This window comes from Malaclemys terrapin, chromosome 2 (assembly GCF_027887155.1).
Source record: "Malaclemys terrapin pileata isolate rMalTer1 chromosome 2, rMalTer1.hap1, whole genome shotgun sequence".
Classification (NCBI taxonomy): Eukaryota; Metazoa; Chordata; order Testudines; family Emydidae; genus Malaclemys; species Malaclemys terrapin.
This window is the reverse complement of record NC_071506.1, coordinates 122297041-122322423: the sequence shown is the minus strand read 5'-3', so window position 1 is coordinate 122322423 and position 25383 is coordinate 122297041. Positions and strand designations below refer to the sequence as shown.

General features: G+C 43.0%; 1 protein-coding gene across 2 annotated transcripts in view; it reads left to right on the top strand.

Moving 5' to 3' along the window:
* CDH20 (cadherin 20) overlaps window positions 1-25383 on the top strand; it is a 176041-nt gene that overhangs the window by 118147 nt on the left and 32511 nt on the right. For both annotated transcript variants that reach the window (XM_054020213.1, XM_054020214.1), the window contains 6 exons: window positions 1327-1621; window positions 4156-4275; window positions 6194-6361; window positions 8170-8357; window positions 16157-16410; window positions 19488-19624. In XM_054020213.1, the coding sequence (XP_053876188.1) occupies window positions 1327-1621; window positions 4156-4275; window positions 6194-6361; window positions 8170-8357; window positions 16157-16410; window positions 19488-19624 (1162 nt within the window). The remainder of the gene's footprint in view (window positions 1-1326; window positions 1622-4155; window positions 4276-6193; window positions 6362-8169; window positions 8358-16156; window positions 16411-19487; window positions 19625-25383) is intronic.

Below are 25383 nucleotides of genomic sequence, written 5' to 3'. Positions count from 1 at the left end.
AACCTGGCTCTGGCCCCAGACCCACCCATCCCTTAAAGGGACCCTGGCAGCTCCGGTCAGCACTGCCGACCGGGCTGTTAAAAGTCCGGTTGGTGGTGCTAAGTCAGGCTAGTCCCTATGTGTCCTGGCTGGCACCACGCTGTGCTCTGGAAGCGGCCAGAATGTCTGGTTCCTAAGCAGAGGGGCCACGGGGCTCCACGCACTGCCCCCGCACCGAGCACTGGCCAATGGGAGCTGCGGGGACGGTGCCTGCAGGCGAGAGCAGTGTGTGGAGCCTCCAGGCCCCCCCACCTAGGACCCAGACCTGCTGGCTGCTTCCGGGGCACACGCAGTGCAGTGCCAGGACAGGCGGGCAGCCTGCCTTACCCCGCTGCACCGCTGACTGGGAGCTGCCTGAGTTAAAATTGCGCCCCACTTCCCTGCTCCAGCCCTGAGCCCCTCCCAAACTCAGAGCACCCTCCTGCACCCCAAACCCCTCATCTCTGGCCCCAGCCCAGAGCCCTCACCCCCTCCTACACTCCAGCTCCCTGCCTCAACCCACAGCCCCCTCCCACACTCCAAATCCCTCGGCCCCACCCCCCCAGCCTGGAGCCCCCTCCTGAACCCCAAACCCCTCATCCCTGGCCCCAGACCAGAGCCCCCCACACACACCCCAAACCCCTGCCTCAACCTGCAGCCCCCTCCCACACTTTGAATCCCTTGGCCTCAGCCTGGAGCCCCCTCCTGCACCCCAACCCCCTGCCCCAGCTAAGTGAAAGTGAGTGAGGGTGAATGAGAGCAAGCCACCGAAGGAGGGGAAATGTAGGGGGAAGGGGGAGACTAGGGTGTTCGATTTTGTGCGACTAGAAATACCCCCAGCTGTGGCCCCAGCCTCAGCATCCTGACCCCTGTCCACTTCCCGGCCCAGCTCAGAGGGTGGGGGGCATGGACAGGGGTAGGGAGCGGCATGACCCTGAAAAGTTTGGGGACCATTGCCTTCGCTGAGTATGGGCCTTATCTAAAGCCCATTGAAGTCAACAGAAAGACTCCCACAGACTTCTAAGAGCTTTGAATCAAACCTCAAGAGCATTCTTGTTTGGTTGCCTCCTCCTTTTTCCACAGTACAGATTTGGGGGTAGAAATGGGTGGAGGTTAACCTCAACTTTGCACTTCTGCTATATGAATTATTTGCATCCTTCCATATTAAACAACAACAAAAAAGTTTATAAAACCAGTAGATGAATTTCAATAGGGAGACTAAAATGTTCTGAAAATTAATTTTCATAGTGGTGTTCACTACATACACTCCATGCTTGTGTCCTGAGTAGATTGTGTTACTTTTTGCAGCTCCATTCCGATATGGACAGAGGAGATGGATCAATCAAGTACATTCTCTCAGGAGAAGGCGCTGGCATTGTATTTACAATTGATGATACCACTGGGGACATTCATGCCATTCAGAGATTGGACCGAGAGGAGAGATCCCAGTATACCCTAAGGGCTCAGGCTCTGGACAGACGGACAGGCAGGCCAATGGAACCAGAATCAGAGTTCATCATCAAAATCCAAGACATCAATGACAATGAACCCAAGTTCCTGGATGGACCTTATATAGCCTCAGTTCCAGAAATGTCACCAGTAGGTAAGGTGGCTTTAAGACCATAATTTTCATTATGAGCAAATTACAATTAATCACCAATACATAAATTACCCAAGTTTTTGGCCTCTACTTTGGGTCCTTTGTTCTGCAGCATGGGAAAAAGCTTCTCTAGAACATCTCTGGCTGCTGCAAGCAAGTGTACTTGGTCTACATCAGCAGTTGCTGGTCCCACCCAGCATAGGAGGCATGTCAGTGGAAAGATGGGGGCAGGGAAGGGCAGAGCTTGAATGTACTGTGCTCTAACAATCTGTATGTGTGTAATGATCTCTTGGACACTCACTATGAGTCAGTGAAGGTTAGAGCACCTCTGATCTAGCTTATACCAGAAGTAGGAATTGCCCTAGGATTGAAGCTGTGCAAAGCTAGCTTTAAGCAACCTTTGACTTCCATTCCTTTCTGGTCCTGCACCAAGCTTAGCTCAGTGGACCCAAACATCTGACCCAATGTGTTTTATGCTGTTAGAAAGAGTGGGATCAAAGAAGAGTTTATTGGATATTTTTTGCAGTACAGTCAGAATGCAAACAGGAGGCTTCCTGGGACCTGAGCAAAACAGGAAAACAGCTTTCTATGTAAAATTCTAGTAAACATGGAAAGCATTTTTTTCCAATTTTGTCAATTTTTCATTTCCTTGGAATAAACAATTGTTTTGTGGTGGCATAATGCTGACAAAGAAATACTGCAAGATAAATCATCTATTGTGTGCTTACAGGCATAGCAGAGCACCACACAGTGTAGGGGCACTGGCCCTCAGGCAGGGTGGAGCACCAAACGGTCTGACATCCTAGCTCTGCAGATGACAGGCAAACACAGGCCTTTTACCATAAGGTGGGGAGGCTGGCAGCAAAGGGTAGTAGGGGGACTTGGGCCTACCCTACTTCACTGGGTCCCAGCCCAGGGCCCTAAGAGTGGTGGAGTGTTCTGCCACTGGGTCAGTGGGGATTTAGCCAAAACATGCTGGCTTGGATTCAGGCAACAAGACAACCAGAGTACAGTCTGGTGTCCCTGGGCTACTTCCTACATTCTCCGCATGGTGTGCCTGTGTCTCGGGTTCATCCTCTGTCTCGCCAGGGTACATGGCTAATGGCAGTCCCAGCAATTCCTCAACATTCCTAGCAGCGGGAAGCTGGATCCTCTTCAGGCTCCAGCAGCAGGCGGGAGTCATCTGTCTCCTCTGGTGGCTCCAGCCCAGCTGAGATGAGGACTTGCCTTTTATGCTTCCTGTCCCTCCCCTCTGCTTTTGGTGGGGTGGGTGCAGATGTCCTGGTTCCACACACCAGAAGGTGGATAGGGGTCAATCTCAGAGGGAGGCCATGGCGCCTCACTACAATGGCACACATTAAATGAATTAAAAACTGGCTAACTGATAGGTCTCAAAATGTAATTGTAAATGGGGAATCATCATCTAACGGATTTGTTTTCAGTGGGGTCCTGCCAGGATCGGTTCTTGGCTTTACACTATTTAACGTTTTTTTTATCAGTGACCTGGAAGAAAACATAAAAACATCACTGATAAAGTTGTAAATGACACAAAAATTGAGGAAGTGGTACATAAGGAAAAAGGACAGGTCACTGATTCAGAGCGATCTGGATTGCTTGGTAAACTGGGTGCAAGAAAACAGTATGGATTTTAGTATGGCTAAATGTAAATGTATACATCTAGGAACAAAGAATGCAGGCCATATTTAGGGGATGCAGGATAGGGAACTCTATCCTGGGAATCAGTGATTCTGAAAAGGATTGGGGTTGGGGGGGAGATAATCAGCTGAACATCAGATCCCAGTGTGACACTGCAACCAAAAGAGCTAATGTGATCCTGGGATGAATAAACAGGGGAATCTCCAGTGGGAGAGCTTATTTTATTTCTGTATTTGCTGGAATACTGTATCCAGTTCTGGTGTCCACGATTCAAGAAGGATATTGAAAAATTGGAGAGGGTTCAGAGAAAAGCCACAAGAATGTTTAAAGAATTGGGAGACATGCCTTATAATTGACTCAAGGAGCTCGATCTACTTACTTCAACAAAGAGAAGGTTAAGGGGTGACTTGATTTCAGTCTATAAGTATCTATATGGGGAACAAATATTTAATAATGGGCTTTTCAATCGAGAGAAAGTTATAACATGATCCACAGGTTAGAAGTTGAAGCCAGACAAATTCAGACTAGAAATAAGTCATAATTTTTTTAACAGTGAGGGTAATTAACCATTGGAATAGTTTACCAAGGTTCATGGTGAATCCTCCATCATTGACTATTTTTAAATCAAGACTGGATGTTTTTCTAAAAGATCTGCTCTAGGAATTATTTTGGGAAAGTTCTATGGCCTGTGTTATACTAGAGGTCAGACTAGGATACTCAGTGTTCCCTTCTGGCCTTGTAATCTATGACTCTATGAGATCCAATATAATAGAACAGTTGTTATGGATTAAAACTTGTTAGAACTGTTTTCTTTCTTCCCAGTTATGAATTTAATAAGGGTCTACCCCGTTGTGGGTTTTCTTGTTTTTTGTTTTTTTCAGGCACCTCTGTTATCCAGGTGACAGCAACAGATGCTGATGATCCAACCTATGGGAACAGTGCCAGAGTAGTCTACAGTATTCTCCAGGGCCAACCATATTTCTCTGTGGACTCCAGAACAGGTATTTCATTTCAACAAGGAATCAGTCAAAAAGTATGACTTCTCTTAGCTTTCATTCATTATGGACCACATTCTTCCTCAAGGAAACATCCAGTTTGTATTAAACACCAGATGGACACAGAAGAGCAAAACTATTCGGGCAGAAAGAAAGTTAAAAGACAAAACACACTATCCAACTCTTATTTCTATATATAAGAGCCAGGATATAACAGTTTTATGTTGGCGGTTAAGCATCATTGCAATAGAGATCTTCAGAGCAAGAATATGCCCTCTGCAGTAGCATATTCCTCTAAATTACCAAATTCTGCATTGATAGAGTCTGCTTTATTTTGTACTGTTACTATTCTTGTAGACTATCATTTCAATGAAGTCTTCAGCAGATCTGGTTGTTCACAAATCCACATGTAAAAAAATCTTAATACTAATGAAGCTAAGAAAGTAGAAGCAAACAAATGCAGTTAGTTGGACTAGTCCTATCTAAAGGTTTATTTATTAAGAGTCCTAGATTTATGCACAGGACGCTGCATATGACACACACCCGCATAATGTCTATCATAGGCGGAATCGTACATTTTTTGACAACTCCCAGGGGCCAACTGTAGTGTTAAGGTCAGAAACTCATGAAAGGATGTTTATTGTTAAACCCTAGGAGAACAAAATAAAAAGAAATACTATATAACTCACTTTTGAAAGTTACCAGTACACGAAATATGTCCATTAGCCAAGAAGAAACTTAGATACGGTTTGTTCTTTCCTGAGCCCTATTATACATAGACAAAACAGAGCTATTTATTTAGTATTCGGGTTATAAAACATAGAATGAGTAAGCCCTTAATCATTTTTGTTTTCAGAGACTTAAAGATTTCGAAGAGGGTGAAGTGAGGACATTTGCTGTATTAAGGGGCAGAGAGGGGACACCGTCTATAAAGTATTCACACACACAGGGACCATTTTGCAAAGATGCTAGAAGATCCACAGCACTTAATGGGCAGTGCTCAACTTCTTGCAGAATCAGGCTCATAAAAACTGCAGGTGGCAACATTTAAACAGTGCACTTGTGAATTGTGTGCATTAGTCTCTATTTCTTTCTTAGTATATAGGATGATAGTTGCCGCTGCAGTATCATTTTAGTGCTGTTTTGTTAAGCCCCACACATAGTGTGTCTGCTAAAAGTAACCACTAAAAGTACGTAGAATTCAGCAAGGGCAGTCAGGTATAAAAAAAAAGAAAAGAGAAAAAGACTTTAAAGCCTTAAGAAGGGAAGGGGTGCTGAAGTGTGGATGAGAATAGCCTAAATAAAGAAGAGGTCAGTTACACTACCAGAATCCCTGAAGCAGGACACCAAGAGATAGAGCTAAGGATCTATAAGTCCAGATAGCTATAGCCTTGTGAGTTCCCGCTTTTATAACCAAAAGCAACAATCTGCTTTAGTGAGTCAGCAAAGGCAGTGATTGCATCGGCTGGCTCTTTGCAGACTCTATAAGAGAAGTATTGCTGCCACCTCATGTTCTTTTGCAGTAATGTTACCATAGAAGAAAGTAGACTGCATTGAACTGTGGATTTTTGCGTGATTACCAATAGCAATTTCTGTCCTCCCAACCCTGAGATGTAAATTACAAAATAAACTACCAGTCTTTCTTAATAGAATATCCACAGGAGACAAAATGGAGACTGAGGGCAAAATTCTGTTCTCATTTACACTGGAGTTGATGTGAATGAACTCCATTGGCGTCATTTGAATCACTCTAGCTCTACACTAGTGTGATTGAGACCATAGTCTGACCCCATTCTTTTAAATTAGAAGCAACTGTGTTTGTTTGTTTGTTTTTTATTAAAACCAGCTCTGTCCTGTTTTGCGCACTGTTTAACCAGAATTTCTTTTCTGTCCTAAAACCTTAAAAAAAAAAATAATCTTACAGGCTTAATTAGGACAGCTCTAATGAACATGGACAGAGAAGCAAAAGACTATTATGAAGTGATTATCCAGGCCAAGGATATGGGTGGACAGCTGGGAGGATTAGCTGGGACAACCACAGTCAACATCACCCTCTCTGATGTCAATGACAATCCACCCAGATTTCCACAGAGTGAGTATTTGCTGCATTACAAATGTTACTGAAGAGGGAAGATGGGTTGAAATACTTGCATGATGAATATCTGCACTTACTTTGACCTTTTCAAATGGAATCAATCTATGACTAGAGTAGGGCACAAAACAATTTTCCTATCCCCCTGAGCATTTTTGAAATTTTTTACTGTCTCAAAACAGGACGAAAAGTCAAAAATCTCAAAACAATTCTGAGAACTGATGATCCAAAACAAATATCAGATCTTGTTATTGTTTCAATAATTTCAAAACATGTATTGATTTAGACATTTTAAAATCTTATTTTAATGAAAAGGTTTTTTTCAAATTGAAAAAAGCATCCCATTTTGACATTTCAAAATTTTTCAAAAAAAAGTTTTAATCAGAATATTTGTCAAAACTGACCATTTTCTGCAAACAGTTTTAGTTTAGACAAATTGACATTTTCCAAGCTAAAAAATAAAAATTCTTGACCAGCTGTATCCCTGCCCCCCCCCTTTTTTTTAAACCTATTTATTTTTGGTTTGTATGGTTTTGTTTTTCCTTTTTAAATTTAGGAAATCAGTGGCATTCCTTTATCCCTAGATTAGATACTGCAGGCCTTTGGCAAGTGGGTTTCCATGTACTACTTTGTTTGTTTTCTCATCCTTAGCATGGAAGGATCTCTGTCTCAAGGGAGGAGAGAGAAAGGGATTTAATTCAGCAATTGAGTTTAGCCTCTACTCTTTATGAGAGTCTGTTGTTTGTGCTGAATAGTATGGAATAGTTTTGCTGGCAGACTGTTCCCCAGTAAAAATTCAACTGAACTCACCAAAAGATTATTTAAATTCTAAGGCATATGATGATTTCAAAAAGGTTAGTTTGGATTTACACTGGTGTAACTCAAAGCAAGATTTGGCTCATTATACCCTTCTCTAAATCCATCCCCTAATGGCCTGATCCTAAGCAAAGTCCATTGAAGTCAATGGAAAGACTCCCTTTAACTTCAGTGGCTTGAGCAATGCCCATATTTTCTTAGACTAACAGCCTGATATTCTAGTTATTTTTAATGTTTTCAACACTTTTGTCTGTTCCTTTTCTCCTCCTCCCTTTACATACCCTGATTTGCTAAAACCGAACTCAGCTGAGAGCACCCTCCAGCAAAACCATCACTGCATATTGCTTTTTATTTTCTTCCTCCTCTTCCCCTTGTTAATCAAGTCTGATTTGATGCATGTTATTGATGTCATTTCTATTTTTAAAACAACATCAAGTGGAGGGATTTGGTGTCAATCCTATGGATTAGGTAAAATGGTAATAAATGACATCAGGCCCCATCATTGATGCTGTCCTTTAGAATGGAGTTAAATAAATGGTATAGTTAAGAGAGATTGTTCAAGCATGGAGCTGAGCTAGGGTGGCAGGTAATATCATAAGCACAGTATTTGTGCTTTTTTTTAAAAAAGAAACCTACGTTATTAAATTGCAGTTCTCTGTTTCCCCAGGCCTGCTGTTAAAGCAGATCAGTTATGCACTAATTCTGCTCTCATTTCATTTTGAGTTGCCATTGGAAGCACTGGTGTTTTGATGAAAATCACTTAAATATGCCCCCAACAGGCAGCTTACTGAAACTCAGCAAGGCAAATCCAAATTAGTGATGGCTTCCTAAATGGAGATGACCCTTTGCTTTTCAGCCTGGAAAAAAGAACCTTTAACTGGACCTCTCTTCAGACTGCTGGATTTGTTGACTGTGGCCAGTCCTCTGAATTCCTGTACAGTTTTTGTTCCAGTCATGTTTTTTTCCCCCTCCCCCTCCACTTCTCTTGCCAGAACATTATCAGATGAGTGTGCTGGAGTCCGCTCCAGTCAGCTCCACTGTGGGCCGTGTTGTTGCTAAAGACCTGGATGAAGGCATTAATGCTGAAATGAAATACAGCTTTGTAGATGGAGATGGACTGGATGTCTTTGACATTAACACTGATCCTAATTACCAAGTTGGCATCATAACTGTGAGAAAGGTAGTAAGTTTTCTTTCTATATCCATTTATACAGCTAATAGTTCCGGTTACATTTCATGGGTGCAATATTCTGTTATAGCTGCTGTAACTTGGTTCCCATTACATGACAATAGCTTCTTTCCTGTTATGAAACACCATTTCTTTAACACTCTTTGCTAAAATATGAAAATGGGCTGTATTCTCAGGAAAAAACCTTAAAAAGAGGGTACAGGGATATAAATAAATATGTACATAAATGTCCCAGTTCAGCATTTATCCATGTAAATAACCTTTGTAGCTTAATTACACAACAGTGTGAGTGATGTGATCAATATTTGCATTTGAACTATAGACATTTTTCATGCTGGTGTCCCATAAACAATAATAAAGCAAGCCAAAGAATTATTTATAAACCAATAAAAACCAGGCAGTTTTTTTAATTGCTGCTTGAAGATCCATAAATGCTAATTAGGTTAGAAGAAGCTCTACTTTAAAATGGCAGCTGTGAAATTGCTAGTATTTTGTACCGCAGGCTACACAGAAAGGAATATAGTATTTTGCTTAGAGTATCTCCTGCAGGATATTTATTCTATAATTTTATATAAATGTTAATTGTTGAACTCTCTTTCTAGATTCTGAAGCTATTGTTACACCTTTTCCTAGGCATATCTAGTACACTCATAATGAAATACAGTCTCTGTTTAAATAGCCTGAGCCAAAATCATCCACTAAAATAGAGTGACACACAGGATGGATTTGATCCTCTACCTTTCCAGATTACTGTCCCCCTTTCAGGAGTCTGATTTGTCTTGTGTACCCCAAGTTTCACCTCACTTAAAAACTACTCGCTTACAAAATCAGATATAAAAATACAGAAGTGTCACAGCACACTGTTACTGAAACATTGCCTACTTTCTCATTTTTACCATATAATTATAAAATAAATTGATTGGAATGTAAATATTGTACTTACATTTCAGTATATTGTGTCTATTGAGCAGTATAAACAAGTCGTATGAAATTTTAGTTTGTATTGACTTTGCTAGAGCTTTATACGTAATCTGTTGTAAAACTAGGCAAATATATAGATGAGCCGATGCACCCCTTGGAAGACTTCTGCGTACCTCCAACTGAGAACCACTACCCTAGTTCTTTAGGCCAAGATTCAGCAAAGCATTTAAGCATAAGTATGCAGTACTATAAAAGATGTATTGTAGAACATACCAAATGAGAAGAATATCTAACACCAACACAGTCAGGTACATCTCATTCTAGGCTACCAAAGTTTATATGTTTGTATAACTGTGTGTGCCTATGGTATTTTATAAGATTATTAATTTGTGTATAGCCACACCCCATTTTGGAAAAGTTCTCATTCAGATCAAAATTTCAAACCCCCAAGGGCAGCAGAAGTGACAAACTGTGTGTTTTGCTTGTTCTGTAGCGCTACAAAGTTTGTACCCAGAATTCAGCTCTGTGATTTTTGTTTTGGACCCATCTCTACTAAACAGAATGTAGTCAGTCTATATTAACAAACAAAAACAAAAGGATTTAGTTTTCCTGTCACACTATTAACAGACTCAAAGGCTAACGTATCTGTAGTGCAACCTAAACTTTGGAGTCAATTAAATAGTAATTTCATGAGGTCAAGTGAGTCCAATGTCTGGGGCAAAGGATTGGGAGCTAAAAAAATCCTAAACTGTTGTAATGCCGACAGCCATTGATGCATGCAGAGACACTGAGCAAGTGTGCAACAATCCAGCTGTAAAACTGGATTAAAAAGTAGCTATGGGTGAATCTCAAAAAGTCTGGAGTGCCAGTTCAATCCAGATAATTTCTCAAATGTACCAAAAATTAGCTGAACTTCTTCGATCTGTAAAACTGGTCTGGAAATCATATTGGAATAGACATTCTTTCTGGCCCTAGAACTTCACTGAAAACCAGATGATCCATCTGAACAGAGAAAAGGGCCAAATCCTAATGTCCTTGCTTAAACCTTTACTTGGCAAAATTACCATTGGCTTCAATTGGAGTTTTGCCAAATAAAGACTGTGTGACCAGGCCTAAGTAATTAGCTACTTGATACAACAGTGATGAGGAGCAATGAAATAAATAGACAATGGAGCTGGTCACTAGTGTAAGATCACAGGGTTTGCAGTACTTCTGGAGTTAGCTCCATGACACTTTGATCTAAAAGCCACCTGGGGAACAGCTTCTCACCAGCTACCTTCCCCCTACTCTGACTGTTCCTTCCCCATCCTGCCTCCTACTGGCTTGCTAGTAGATCGCTTGAGTCAGCAAATAATCTAATACTTTGTATTTCTATAGCACCTTCCATCCAAAGACCTCAAAGCATTTCAAACTTTAGTGAGTTCAGCATCTCTAAGTAGGTGGATCTGTCTTCTCAGCTGGAAAGCGGAGCTCCTGGCTCTGACTCCCCTTGTGTGAGAAAGTAGTTCTGCTTTGAGTAGTGTCCCTATGGGTGCTCCACTCTAGGGGTACGTGCACCCTTGCACCTCTAATCGGAGATTTTTGGTAGCAGTGTCCGTTGACCCTGCGCATGTGCCCTCCCTCGAGGCTCTCTACCACTGCGGAGGCAAACCCCGCTCACTTCCTTCTCCACCGCCCTTGGCCTCGAACAGAGTGAGCAGACGGAGTGAGCAGTCATTCTTTCCTTATCGGGGGGATAGCTCAGTGGTTTGAGCATTGGCCTGCTAAACCCAGGGTTGTGAGTTCAATCCTTGAGGGGGCCACTTGGGAATCTGGGGCAAAATTAGCATAGGTAGTTGGTTTTGTTTCTTTTGTTCTACTTAATAGTTAGTGTTTCCTTTTTTTATTCCTTTGGGATTAAAAAAAGAGAGAGAGAAGAGAAAGAAAGAAAAAACGTTTTAGTTTCCTGCCCTGTCTGGGGGCGTTTAGTAGACTCTCTGTTTTTTCAGTTTAAAAAAAAAAGAAGGAAAAGAAGAAAAGAGGTAAAGAGGACGTTTTTTCTGCATTCTTCACTGCAGCGGATGATAGCCCCCTGCCCAGAGGCGTGCCTGGCTCTCCCTGCTCCAAGAGGTGCCTCTCCTGCAAGGACTCGATTCCTGTAAGGGCCAGACACACTCACAGAAGTGCATCACCTGCCACAGCTAAAGTAGCCATCTCGCAGGAACTCAGAGCTGAAGTTAAAACTCCCCCTTATGGAGAAGGCACTTCAGTCTCCAGGGGACTCCGGTGCTGACCTCGGATCAAAAGGCATAGAGTCATGGGAAAACCAGCCCACTCCCCCAGTAAAGGCTCATAAAAAGGGCCCCAAATAGTTGGCCAGCCAGAGGGGCTCCCCAGTGCATCCACCTGGGTACTGACGGCACCAGTAGCATGGTACCCAGAAGGAGGCCTTCACTATGAGCTCTGCTGTGCGGCACCACCTCAAGAAGCCAGGGTCTCTGGCAGTCAGGCTCTGAGGCAATGGTACTGCCCCTTAAGGAGACAGACAATTACTGTACTGTCTCTAAAAGAGCGGCACAGAGAAACCTTTTGTTACCAGGTGCAACAAAACTCCCAGCTAGGGAGTGCTGACAGCATACGCCTCTGCAGTACCAAGTGAGCCCATAGTACCACATGAGCTCTGGTACTCTGGAGACCTGTGACCCTGGTACCCAGGGAAAGACAATTAACGTACCATCTCTAAAAGGGTGGCATCGACAAAACTTTCTGTACTGGGTGCAACAAAACACTCATCTAGGGAGTGCTCTCAACCATGGGTACCAACAAAGTACCATGGACACTCCTCCATGGTACCCAATGAGCCTAGGGTACTCCATGGTCTCTGGTACCCTAGAGATCTGATGGTTGGTGAAGAACCACAATCCCCATTACTCAGTACCAGGGCCCCGGTACCAAGCACATCCCAGCACTTGGTATCGCTCTTAGAACAAGGCCACGTATCACCAACACTCCTGTCAGCGCCACTCTTACCCAGTGATGAGTCTGACAGTGGCCAGGAGAAGGTCATTTCCCTGCCCCCTCATCGTGGCCCACAGTTACAATACAAGGGTCCTCCCCAGTTCCACTGAGCCAACCCACAAACCCTGGGGTAAGCCCAGCACCCATGCCCGCCCTCCTTCCCCCACTTTCCCATGGCTATATTGTAATCCTTGGGCAATGTGTACACACATGTCGTGGCCGTCCAGATGGTCTTCTACAGCCTAATTGTCCAGAGCCCCTGACCCAGGGGAAGAGGAAGCTTTTTCAGAACAGGAAGAAGGACTTGAAGCTACCCCTCCAACACACTTCTCCTCATCTCCACCAGATGAGGCTGTACTGCTCCCCCCCGCTCCCCTCACCGTACTCAGAGAATAGTTATTAATGGTTCCCAATCCTGCTGGAAAGGTATAACAAGTTGGGTTCCGCAGTGATCTGTTTTGGGACCGGCTCTGTTCAATATCTAGCCTCTAAGGATAGAACAAGAAGCAATGGGCTTAAACTGCAGCAAGGGAGGTTTAGGTTGGACATTAGGAAAAAGTTCCTGTCAGGGTGGTTAAACACTGGAATAAATTGCCTAGGGAGGTTGTGGAATCTCTGGAGATATTTATGAGTAGGTTAGATAAATGTCTATCAGGGATGGTCTAGACAGTATTTGGTCCTGCCATGCGGGCAGGGGACTGGACTCAATGACCTCTCAAGGTGTGCATCCCTCACAAAGAGACAGACTTTGTTTCAACATCTACAGCCCAACTCCATCATAGTGGACGGGGCCCTCTTGTATGCCTTTTCCCAGTTTCCTCTTCTATCCAAGGTCCTGTTGAAAATTCAATGAGATAAAGTGAGTTATTGTGATTGCCCCTCCTGGCCATGACAAGTCTGGCTCCCTTACCTGACTGTAGCAGGCTGCTGGTGCAGAAGCACCTAATTAGCCCCTGCCCGGTCAGCTCCAAACAAGGGAAGCAGATTGGGGCTGATGGAAAAGGCCTGATGTTGGTCTGAAGATTGGCAACACCTGCTGGCCTGACATGCCAAGGGCTATAAAGGCTGAGGGGGAGCCAGAAGGCAGGGGGGCAGCAGGGGAGAAGTCAGTTGGGGAGGGAGCTGGAAGCCTCCTAGCTGAAAGCTGACTCTGCCTGTAAAGGAGGTAATCAAACCTGTAAAGCTTGTATATAGATGGACACTGGTGGTGGGACAACAATAAGTAAATAAAGACACGGGTGTTGCACAACCCCGAAGCCTCTCCAAACTTATTGGGGCAGGCAAGTGGGCCCCAGGAAGAGGGGCGGGTCGTGAACCCTGTTACACTGCCACAAATGGCGATATGCCCTCCTGTTCCTCTTCGGCCCATTCCTCACCTGCTCTTTCAATACAATGGGCAGATCCTTCACCTCCAGGCTTGGCTCCTTCTTAGTTCCCAGGCTTAGAGGCAGAATGCTCTGATGAGCTGAAAGACATGTTGCACACAGCCAAAAGTGGATGACTTGACAGTTACCTACAAAATAGAAACTATTCCAAGTTTGTCATTCTAAACACATAGACCCAACCTCATCTTCCCTCCCTCTGCTTTTGCACTATATTTTAGACCTCAAGAGGTCAAAACTCTCACTCAGCTCCCTTAAGGTACATCTCACGTGAAAATTGCTTTCCACTGCCAGTTAGACAGATACTTGGTGTTTGCTCACCCGTTGTTAAGTAGATTCCTTAAGGGCATTGGGAATCTCTTCCCTCATGTGACACCACCCGCTCCAGCCTGGGACCTTAATCTAGTTCTCAGGGCTTTGACTAGGCTTCCCTTTATGTCCATGACAACTTGCTCTCTCTTACACCTGTCCATGAAGACAGCATTTCTAATTGCCATCACCTCAGCTAGGCACATAGGAGAAATAGTGGCCCTGATGGCTCACCCACCATTCACCGCCTTTTTTTAAAGACAAAATAACTCTAAAGCCATATCCCAAGTTTCTCCCTACTTTCTCTGCACTTTCCATATGAATCAACAGATCCATCTTCCTGTTTTTTCCCAAAACCACATTGTGACAACAGGGAGACGATTCTGCAATTGCTAGATGTTAGAAGGACATCAGCATTCTATTTTGACTGGACTAAGAACTTTAGGAAATCCCCTAAACTCTTCCTTTCATCCACAGAAAGATCCAAAAATCTCTGAGATATCGGTTCAAAGACTATCCAAATGGGTCTCTGGTTGCATTAATCACAATTATCAAGGGCGCAACCTGGTGCTGTCCAGAATCCATATGTATGCCACGAGGTCACTTTCTACCTCGGTCACATTCCTATCTTGGTAATCTGTAGAGCAATGACTTGGGCCTCAGCCCATACTTTCACAGAACATTATGCGATCACTGAAGATTTGGCCGCCGATGCCATCTTTGACTCCACAATACTCTCTGTAGTAACAGACTCCACTCCAAAGTCCCAGCCTCCAGTGGTGGGTACTGCTCAGGAGTCACCTACAGTGGAGCACCCATAGGGACACTACTCGAAGAAGAGGAGGAAGTTACTCACCTTGTGCAGTAACATGGTTCTTCGAGACGTGTCCCCCTATTGGTGCTCCACAACCCTCCCTCAGCCCCTCTACTTCAGAATTCTCTATAGGGCTCTGTGGTGGTGAAGTAAGTGAGGGGGGTTCGCCCGTGCAGTGCTAGATAGCCTTGAGGCAGACCACGAGGGAGGGAGAGCACATGCATGGGCTCAACTGTCACTACTCCCAAAAATCTCCGATTAGAGGTGCAGGGGTGCACATGCACCTAGAGGGGAGCACCCATAGGGGACACATCTCAAAGAACCATCGGTACTGCACAAGGTGACACAAACTGGCTCACCAGAGGGTAGCAATTACAGCAAACTACTGACTTCCACCTTGGTGGTGGGGGGCGAGTGCACAATGACCTCTGCTGCCTATGGGTCTGGGAGAACTTCTGCCACTTATGCTGTGCCCTCCCACATACCTACCACCACTGGCCTTCCCCTTCATTCTCCTTGAATGCACTCCAGTGGAAAACACTCAGGCCTGCTTCCCAGTTGCCCTGCCACCCAGCCCTCTCGCAATTCCACTACCCATCTAATTTTGTTCTGTTGTCAAAAAGAAAAGAATGACAAAGATTGAAAGTCAATAGTGCTCCAAGAGGTTGGGAATAGATGTACAAGCCTCAATCAGCTCCACCTCCACAGTGAATTAAGTGGGTTAATGATCTGCTCTATGCAAGGCAGTTTCATGGTTCTAAGGTTACAAAAATACCAGGCTAAAAACCATAAAATCCATGATTTTTTACAGCACACTGTATGCCTCTGAAAACTGGGCTATTGCATTATAGGCACAAAGTTTGTTTTGCTCAGACTCTGCACCAATTAAGGGGATTCTACTGATCTGTTTTCCACCGTAAAACTCCCTATATGTTAAGGGTTTGTGAACATTTAGTTATTAGAACTGCAGGAAATTAAATTTGCAGCAGGGTCCCCTATAACTTTTAACTATAACTTTGCAATTGCTTTTGCTTCCACTAGACTTATGGATAGCACTTGATTGGGTGAACAATTTTCAGACCTTCAGTTGTTTCAATCAGAACCCTTCCTCTCATCACTTTAGTTGTTGGGTTTTCAGCTAAATACAGAATGTTCCTGATACAATTGCCCCTTCAGGATTTATTTTCAACTAAAAATATTTAGACGCGGTATTTGGCATAAAGACTGACCATGTAATAGAGATAAATCTGTGGAAAGAGACTGAGATGCAGTAAAAAGCGGGGGAAGCATTTATATTAGCACGCAGGAGGCTGCAGCCTAACACAATGAATTCAACGGGCTTAACACAGTCCTTTTCTCTTCTCCAGCCTTTAAGTTTTGAGAGCAAGAAAAGTTACACTTTAAAAGTAGAAGGCACCAATCCCCACCTGGAAATGCGTTTCCTGAATCTGGGCCCCTTCCGAGACACCACGACTGTGCACATCATTGTGGAGGATGTGGACGAGCCACCAGTGTTTGAGCCTAGCTTCTACTTTGTGGAAGTGCCTGAGGATGTGGAGATTGGAACCACCATACAAATTATTTCTGCCAGGGACCCTGATGTGACCAACAACTCAATCAGGTTTTTCATAGTGTTTTTTTAGCTTTTCTTGTTATCCAGAGATTTTCTACTGTATGTCTTAGGCCAGATACTCAGCTGGTGTAAATTGAAACCCCCATTGCAGATCTGTCTTCATATTGTGTTGTAGGTAATCAACTCTCTTCTCGCTTTTCCCTTCTGTTTCAAAGCACATTGTTACACGCAACCTCTCTTTGTCAACAGTTCAGCTATACAAATACATTTGTAATAGATAGAGTGCATGCTAATAACATATGCCTGGACCACTCAATTATATATTGTGACATTCAAGCTGCTTAGAAGCAATAAAGGAAGGTAAACTACCTTCACAGTCATGGGAGCTTCGTGTCTACAATTCAGCCAGGAACCAAAAGAATGAGTTGCATGATTATCTCTCTCATTTCCAGAGTGGCAGCCAAGTCTTACCAGAAAAAAACAATGTTCTTTGAGACCATCTCATGTATTCAGCGTTGAAACTTACAAAAAGTTGCAGGTTCATTGCATTTTCATAGACCAGCGGATAGCCCTTAAAGTTTCTCTGATCTATGCAAGCAGTTGCTATATTGTTTCCCTCCCCCTGTGCAAGTTCAGCTTCTCAGCTGCCTGGAAGCACAGCAGGAATGCTAGATGCTGAGTTGTTACAATTTTTGAAGGGACAATGAAATCCTTATATGTGGCTTTATGGGCTTCACATAGCGAGGGAACCTGGTAGACACAAAGCCTGTTCTGCTTAGCGCACCATTTTCCCCTAAAAGTGCTCTCTCTAAGATGTATGCTTTCCTTTTTCCTACATCATGTCAAATGTTTCTAACTCCTAACTAGATTATGAGACTATCCTTCATTCGGCTCTGTGCTTCTCATCTTAGTCTTTCCTTCAGTATCCATCAAACTACGTCATTCTGCTCTCTCTGCCTCAGGGTCTTATCATTCTAATCATTTTCTGGCATCATCCACACGCTGCAGCTTTGCAGTGAAAACAAGTTCGTGTGCATTTGTGAAAAAATATATCTGTAGACACAAAAGGTAGATATATGTGCATGTTTTTACTGTAGTTTTGAGTTTTTCCCCAGGACTTTTCAGCCAACTCAGTTGAGAACAAGCTTTTTAAGGGGGAAAAAATACAAACAGCAAGGCAAGACCTACTATTTAAATTCAGGTTTCAGAGTAACAGCCGTGTTAGTCTGTATCCGCAAAAAGAACAGGAGTACGTGTGGCACCTTAGAGACTAACAAATTTATTTGAGCATAAGTGGGCTGTAGCTCACGAAAGCTTATGCTCAAATAAATTTTTTAGTCTCCAAGGTGCCACAAGTACTCCTATTTAAATTCAGGAGCAATAAAAAATATGCTCCAGTATTTACATACACATTTTCTTGTGTGCAGCCTCCCTTTCCTCCTGCATTGTAAATACACAGAGAAAAACAAAATATGAATGATTTGGGTAAATAAAGATGTAGAAATCAACTATTGCTCCTCCACTGCCTTGCACCTCATTTGGCCAGTTACATCGATGCCTAATAAGAGCAAAATCAGAATGGTAGTGTTTTACACCATCCTTGCACTCACTGGTGTAAATGACCGCACAAGATGCAAGGTTGGGGAGAATCTGGCCCTCGTAGTGCAAAATCAAAGGAGGAGGAAAACATACACTCAATGCATCAGAAATGATTCCACCAGAAACTAAGGTTGTAATCCAAAAAAAAAAAAAATTTAATCAAAAATGCCTCTTTTTTTTCAAATTTGAAAATAAATTTAAAGCGCCAGAAGGGCACACTAAACACATGGGAATGCTCAAATCCTCTTATTCCCAGTTTCTGGCATCTGGACTCCCCCACTGAGAGACTCTGATTGCTGGAAATGTGGCTTGATTACTGCTGAGTGACTAAGGAAGATTATTAAAACAGTACAGTGTAAGACTAGTTATTAATCGGAGATAGTGTGTGGAGAAAACCTCCACCTGTGCTTTGTGACATCACTAATTAATGCTGAACCACTAATGAGAAGGCTATATTAACTTTCAGATACTAGCTGGCCTTAAACTGTCATAGGAAAAATCTTTTTATAGACCTCATACAAGAATGATTATTATAGAAAAATACAGCAACTCTCATGCAGATTTCTGTCATAAATCTAATGCCTCAAAAATCTCTATTTAAAATAGAAAAAATATCCTGTTTTCCCTATTGTTGGAAAACATAATCCCAAATATATATATATATAAAATGATGGGGTCTAAATTAGCTGTTACCACTCAAGAGAGAGATCTTGGAGTCATTGTGGATAGTTCTCTGAAACCATCCACTCAATGTGCACTGGCAGTCAGAAAAGTTAATGTCAGGAATCATTAGGAAAAGGATAGATAATAAGACAAAAAATATCCTGTTGCCTCTAAATAAATCCATGATAGACCAACATCTTGAATATTGCGTGCAGATGTTGTCACCCCATCTCAAAAAAGATATTTGAATTGGAAAAGGAACAGAAAAGAGCAACCAAAATGATTAGGGAGTATGGAATGGCTTCCGTTTGAGGAGAGATTAATAAGACTGGGACTTGTCAGCTTGGAAAAGAGATCCCTAAGGGGGGATATGAGAGAAGTCTATAAACTCATGATGGGTGTGGAGAAAAATAAGTGTTATTTACTCCTTCTCATAACACAAGAACTCGGGGTCACCAAATGAAAATAATAGGCAGCAGGTTTAAAACAAACCAAAGGAAGTATTTCTTCACACAATGCACAGTCAACCTGTGGAAATCTTTGCCAGAGGATGTTGTGAAGGCCAAGACTATAACAGGGCTCAAAAAAGAACTAGATAAATTCATGGAGGATAGGTCCATCAGTAGCTATTAGCTTCTGTTTGCCAGAAGCTGGGAATGGGCAACAGGGGATGGATCACTTGATGATTACCTGTTCTGTGCATTCCCTCTGGGGCACCTGGCATTGGCCACCATTGGAAAACAGGCTACTGGGCTAGATGGACCATTGGTCTGATCGCGTATGGCCGTTCTTATGTTCTGTATGTGTTGTAACACAGTGTTTCCCCAAAAGTTGCATAATATTTTTAATATGTACTTTTGCAGATATTCAATTGATAGAAGCAGTGATCCTGGGAGGTTCTTTTACGTTGACATTACAACAGGAGCTTTGATGACTGCAAGACCTCTTGACCGGGAAGACCTTTCTTGGCACAATATCACTGTGCTGGCTGTGGAGCTGAGTAAGTAGATGGAGACTGTAGATAGATTAGAGATACAATAGGTACAGTGATAGATTGTTTTCAATTAAGCGATTCACATTTTTTTTATTAATTGAATGGAAGTCACATTATCTGTCTGAATTGAACTTCTCACATTACAGAGTGAATATTGCATTTTAGATTTTACACTCTTTTTTGTAAAGGGATGAGATGGGGGGGGTTACAATTAAATGCAGAGTGTTGTTTTCTCAACTCATTAGTATTCAAGTGAATTATTGTAAAGCTCTTCTTGAAATATGATTCAGTGAGAGCCGTCTCCCCAGAACAACTAGTTAACAAAAATAGATGCTGCAGTGCATATCAGAGTAGAAACCAAGGCTCCTAGGGAGGATTGGATGGCTCAGGGAATTGGTAATAGGATGAGAGCCTTTTCACTTCTGGGTCACTGGTTCAAATCCATCCTAGGTCAGTAGAGAGCAAATGTCATTGCCATCTGCTTGCTGTTTACAGCCAAGTCATTCCACAGAAGCTGTGTGAATTGCTTTTAACAACTCCAGAACAGTTGAAATTTGCTAGGATTCCCTGTTTATTTACATACCAAAAATTCAGCCCAGATTCACCATTGTGAACTTCTAGGTGCAAAGGAGGCACTGATAGTTTTAAAATGAATCTATGAAAAACTGCAATTTTGATAGCGCTTAGCTTAGGGTACAAATGAACATGAAATTCAACGCAGAGCTTCAGGCATCTGAGCTGAAACCTCTATGCGTCACAAGGTTTTGTTAATGATCTCAGTCCATTTTCTTGTGGGCATCACAAAATCTGCCATCACTCAGCATTAACTGGTATCTTTGTCAGCAGTCCCTCAGTTGTCCAAGAACTGATAGGACTCATCTAGAAAGATCACATCTAGGGCTACATCAGGTTTGAAATAGACTAGCTGGGCAGTTTGAATGAGAGTGCACTCCTGTTATTTAGGCAGTACCTGCTTTACAGCTGGAGTACTTCATACTCCAGGGCTCTTTAACCTGGCACCTTTTGCAATCAGTAACTTTAATGTTAAATTTAACATCCCTGTGGTGGGTAAAACTCCACAGTGACCCAACACTGTAGTATTTAATTTCAGAAAGGGGAACTACACAAAAATGAGGAGGTTAGTGAAACAGAAATTAAAAGGTTCAGCACCAAAAGTAAAATCCCTGCAAACTGTGTGGAAACTTTTTAAAGACGCCATAGTAGAGGCTCAACTTAAATGTATACCCCAATTTAAAAAAAACATAGTAAGAGAACCAAAAAAGAGCCACTGTGGTTAAACAACAAAGTAAAAGAAGCAGTGAGAGGCAAAACGTCATCCTTTAAAAAGTGGAAGATAAGTCCTGAGGAAAATAGAAAAGAGCATAAACTCTGGCAAATGAAGTGTAAAAATATAATTAGAAACCCCCAAAAAGAATTTGAATAACATCTAGCCAAAGACTCCAAAAGTAATAGCAAAAACATTTTTAAATACATCAGAAGCAGAAAGCCTTCTAAACAACCAATGGGGCCACTGGACGATCGAGATGCTAAAGGAGCATTCAAAGACAATAAGGCCATCGCGGAGAAACTAAATGAATTCTTTGCATCGGTCTTCACTGTTAAGGATGTGAGGGAGATCCCCAAACCTGAGCCATTCTTTTTGGGTGACAGATCTGAGGAACTGTTCCAAATTGAGGTGTCAGAGGAGGTTTTGGAACAAATTGATAAACTAAACAGTAATAGGTCTCCAGGGCCTTTTGGTATTTACCCAAGAGTTCTGAAGGAACTCAAATGGGAAATTGCAGGACTACTAACTGTCATCTGTGACCTATCATTTAAATCAGCTTCTGTACCAAATGACTGGAGGATAGCTAATGTGATGCCAAGTTTTAAAAAGGGCTCCAGAGGTGATCCTGGCAACTTACAGGCCAGTAAGCCTCACTTTGTACAAGGCAAATTGGTTGAAACCTATCATAAAGAACAAAATTGTCAGACACATAGATGAACATAATTTGTTGGGAAATAGTCAACATGGTTTTTGTAAAGGGAAATCATGCCTCACCAATCTACTAGAATTTGTTGAGGGGTGTCAACAAGCATGCGGACAAAGGAGATCCAGTGGATATAGTGTATTTAGATTTTCAGAAAGTCTTTGACAAGGTCCCTCACCAAAGGCTCTTAAGTGAAATAAGCAGTCATGGGATAAGAGGGAAGGTTCTCTCATGGATTGGTATCTGGTTAAAAGATAGGAAACAAAGGGTAGGAATAAATGGTCAGTTTTCAGAATGGAGAGAGGTAAATAGTGGTGTCCCCCAGGGGTCTGTACTAGGCCCAGTCCTATTTAACATATCCATAAATGATCTGGAGAAAGGGGTAAACAGTGAGGTGGCAAAATTTGCAGATGATACAAAACTACTCAAGATAGTTAAGTCCCAGGCAGACTGCGAAGAGCTACAAAAGGATCTCACAAAACTGGGTGACTGGGCAACAAAATGGCAGAGGAAATTTAATGTTGATAAATGTAAAGTAATGCATATTGGAAAACATAATCCTAACTATGCATATACAATGATGGGGTCTAAATTAGCTGTTACCACTCAAGAAAGAGATCTTGGAGTCATTGAGGATAGTTCTCTGAAATCATCCACTCAATGTGCAGCAGCAGTCAAAAAAGCGAACATAATGTTGGGAATCATCAAGAAAGGGATAGATAATAAGACAGAAAATATCATATTGACTCTATATAAATCCATGATACGCCCACACCTTGAATACTGCGTGCAAATGTGGTCGCCCCATCTCAAAAAAGATATATTGGAATTGGAAAAGGTTCAGAAAAGGGCAACAAAAATTATTAGGGATATAGAATGGCTTCCGTATGAGGAGAGATTAATAAGTCTGGGACTTTTCAGCTTGGAAAAGAGGCACTTAAGGGGGGGATATGATAGAGGTCTATAAAATCATGAGTGGTATAGAGAAAATAAATAAGTAAGCGTTATTTACTCCTTCTCATAATACAAGAACAAGGGACCACCAAATGAAATTAATAGGTAGCAGGTTTAAAACAAACACAAGAAAATATTTTTTCCCGCAACGCACTGTCAACCTCTGGAACTCCTTGCCAGAGGCTGTTGTGAAGGCCAATACTATAACAGGGTTCAAAAGGGAGCTAGATAGGTCCATCAATGACTATTAGCCAGGATGGGCAGGAATGGTGTCCCTAGCCTCTGTTTACCAGAAACTGAGATTGGGTGACAGGGCATGGATCACTTGATGATAACCTGTCTGTTCATTCACTTTGGGGCACCTGCCATTGGCCATTGTCAGAGGACAGGCTACTGGGCTTGATGGACCTTTGGTCTGACCAAGGATGGCCATTCTTATGTTCTTATGTTCTAACCTAGGAGCCAATTCTGCCACCCTTCTGTTGAGCAGAACCCCCAGACTGCTAAGTGAATTGGACCACCTGCCCCATAAGGTTCAGTTCACTATGGTGGAGGAATCAGGTCCTTAAAAATTTATAAAAGAATAAGGTTGAGATTTTCAAGATCACCTAAGAGATTTATACACCAAATTCCCATTTATTTTAGGCAGCTTTGAAAATCTCAAACTAACTGTGCTATCAAAAGACTTCAAAGTAAATGTTACTTCTGCAGCAGTGAACATATAGGGCTAGATTCACGAAAGGACTTAAGCGCACAAGTGCCAGTTTATGGACCTAATTCCCAGAATCAGGTCCCTCTGGGATTCATAAATCTCCGGATCAGCTGCCCTCAAATCCTGTAGGCACCTAAACTTACTCTGTGCCTAAAATTGTGCAGTAAAAGTTCACTAGAAGCCATATGCGCCGACTCCGTGGGTGCTCCAGCCCCGGAAAAAAATTGGTGGGTGCTGAGCACCCACAGGCAGCTCCCCCTGGCCCACGGCCCGCCCGCCTGCTCCAACTCACCTCCGCCTCCACTGCGAGCACGCCACCGCGTCCTGCTTCCCCTCCCTCCCAGCCCTTGCGCTGCGACACAGCTGATTCGCAGGGCAGGGAGCGAGAGGGGAGGAGGGGGAATGCCACGCGCGCTGGGGGAAGAGGCGGGGCCGGGGCGGGGATTTGGGGAAGGGATCCAATAGGGGCAGGGAGGGGGCAGAGTTAGGGCGGGGACTTTGGGGATGGGGTTGGAATGGGGACAGGGCCAGGGGCAGGGATGGGGTGGGGGGCGCAGGTACCCACCGGTGCCAGAGAAAGTTGGCGCCGCTGCTAGGAGCCTACATTTCTGCCGTTGAGCATGTGCCCTGCAGCCTCTCACCAGGCATCCAGCTGTCTAAATCCCAGAACGATGCATGATCCAGGAGAAGACAGACTTGCCTACCACATTGGGCTCCAATAGACAAGCTTACAAAAACAGCCAGGGGCAGGCGACAACTCCTAACTTTTAGCTGGTGGGTAGGGTACTTACCTTGGATGTGGGAAAGCTGGTTCAAATCCCCCCCCCCCACAAACACACACACACACACACACCCCTGAAGAATCTGGACTGAGATCTTCCACCTCTCAGATGCATGCCTTAGCCATGGCGTTATGGGATATTCTGATGTGGTCCCTCAGTCACCTGTTCAAACTGTGGATAAATTTAAAAAAATCCATTAGAGCAGGGGTACTGGGTGTCTCACATCCCAGGGGAGTGTTCTGACCACCACACTAGATGTCATTCTTATGTTTTCCTCCCTCTCTGCCATGAATTTTGTTAAATTATATACTCACCCTCAGTCTGCAAGTGAATATTTTTTGAACATTTGTACAAAATACACTCAGCCATCTCTGAGTTAGGTGAAGGAGGGAGGTGTGTGTGTGTGGGGGGGGGCAAATATACCATTTCCGCTTTAATAGAAGTGTCAAGGTTTTGCCTTTTTTTTTTTTTTTTTTTTTTTTTTTAAATATGCACAGCTCAAAGATATAAGTGTAAAACTTTGCCTTGGCTTAATCCTCGAAGAAGAAGAATTGCTTGTTTTATTTGAAAAAGATTGAGGAACAGATCAAGTGGATCTTGAATTGTCACTGCTTTGCACTGCTGCACCACTAGTCTAATGCAGCCAAAAATCCAATTTCATAAGTCCAGGGAGGCTCACCTAAGTCAAGTGCCAGGGTGACCTACCCCAATAGTAGAGAGCTAATGTAAGGGCTTTTATAACACACCTCCCCTCCCTATATAGCAGCAGGAAGGGGTCATAACCTGATATGACCTCACACCATCCCAACCTATCCTTACCCGTGTGCTCAGCCTTCTGTGGCCAAAGCAGCCCACCGGCTCAGTTAAAGCCATGCATTAGAGCAGCACTAGGATCAGAGAAAGATAAGGTGAAACTCCTTTGCACAGCACCCACTGACTCATTCTCTGAGTTGGCTGTAGCTACGGAAGTGTCCCATATTGTCTGAAGCAAATAAAATTTCACTTTTCTGTATGTGCAGTACAACATTTCTTTAAGGCTTCTAGCTTTCAAATTGCCTGAGTCAGTATGCACTTGTGCATACAATAGATGAATAAGGTGAAATGGGATGACATTTAATAGTGCGAGGTCATGTATTTAGGGACTAATGAGAAGAATTTTTGTTATAAGATGGGGATGTATTAGTTGGAGGTGACAAAGAAGGATGGGTGTATTGGTTGATCACAGGATGACTATGAGCCACCAATGTGATGCAGCCATGAAAAAAGCTAATGCAGTCCTAGGCTGCATCAGGCAAGGTATTTCCAGTAGAGACAGAAGTGTTAGTA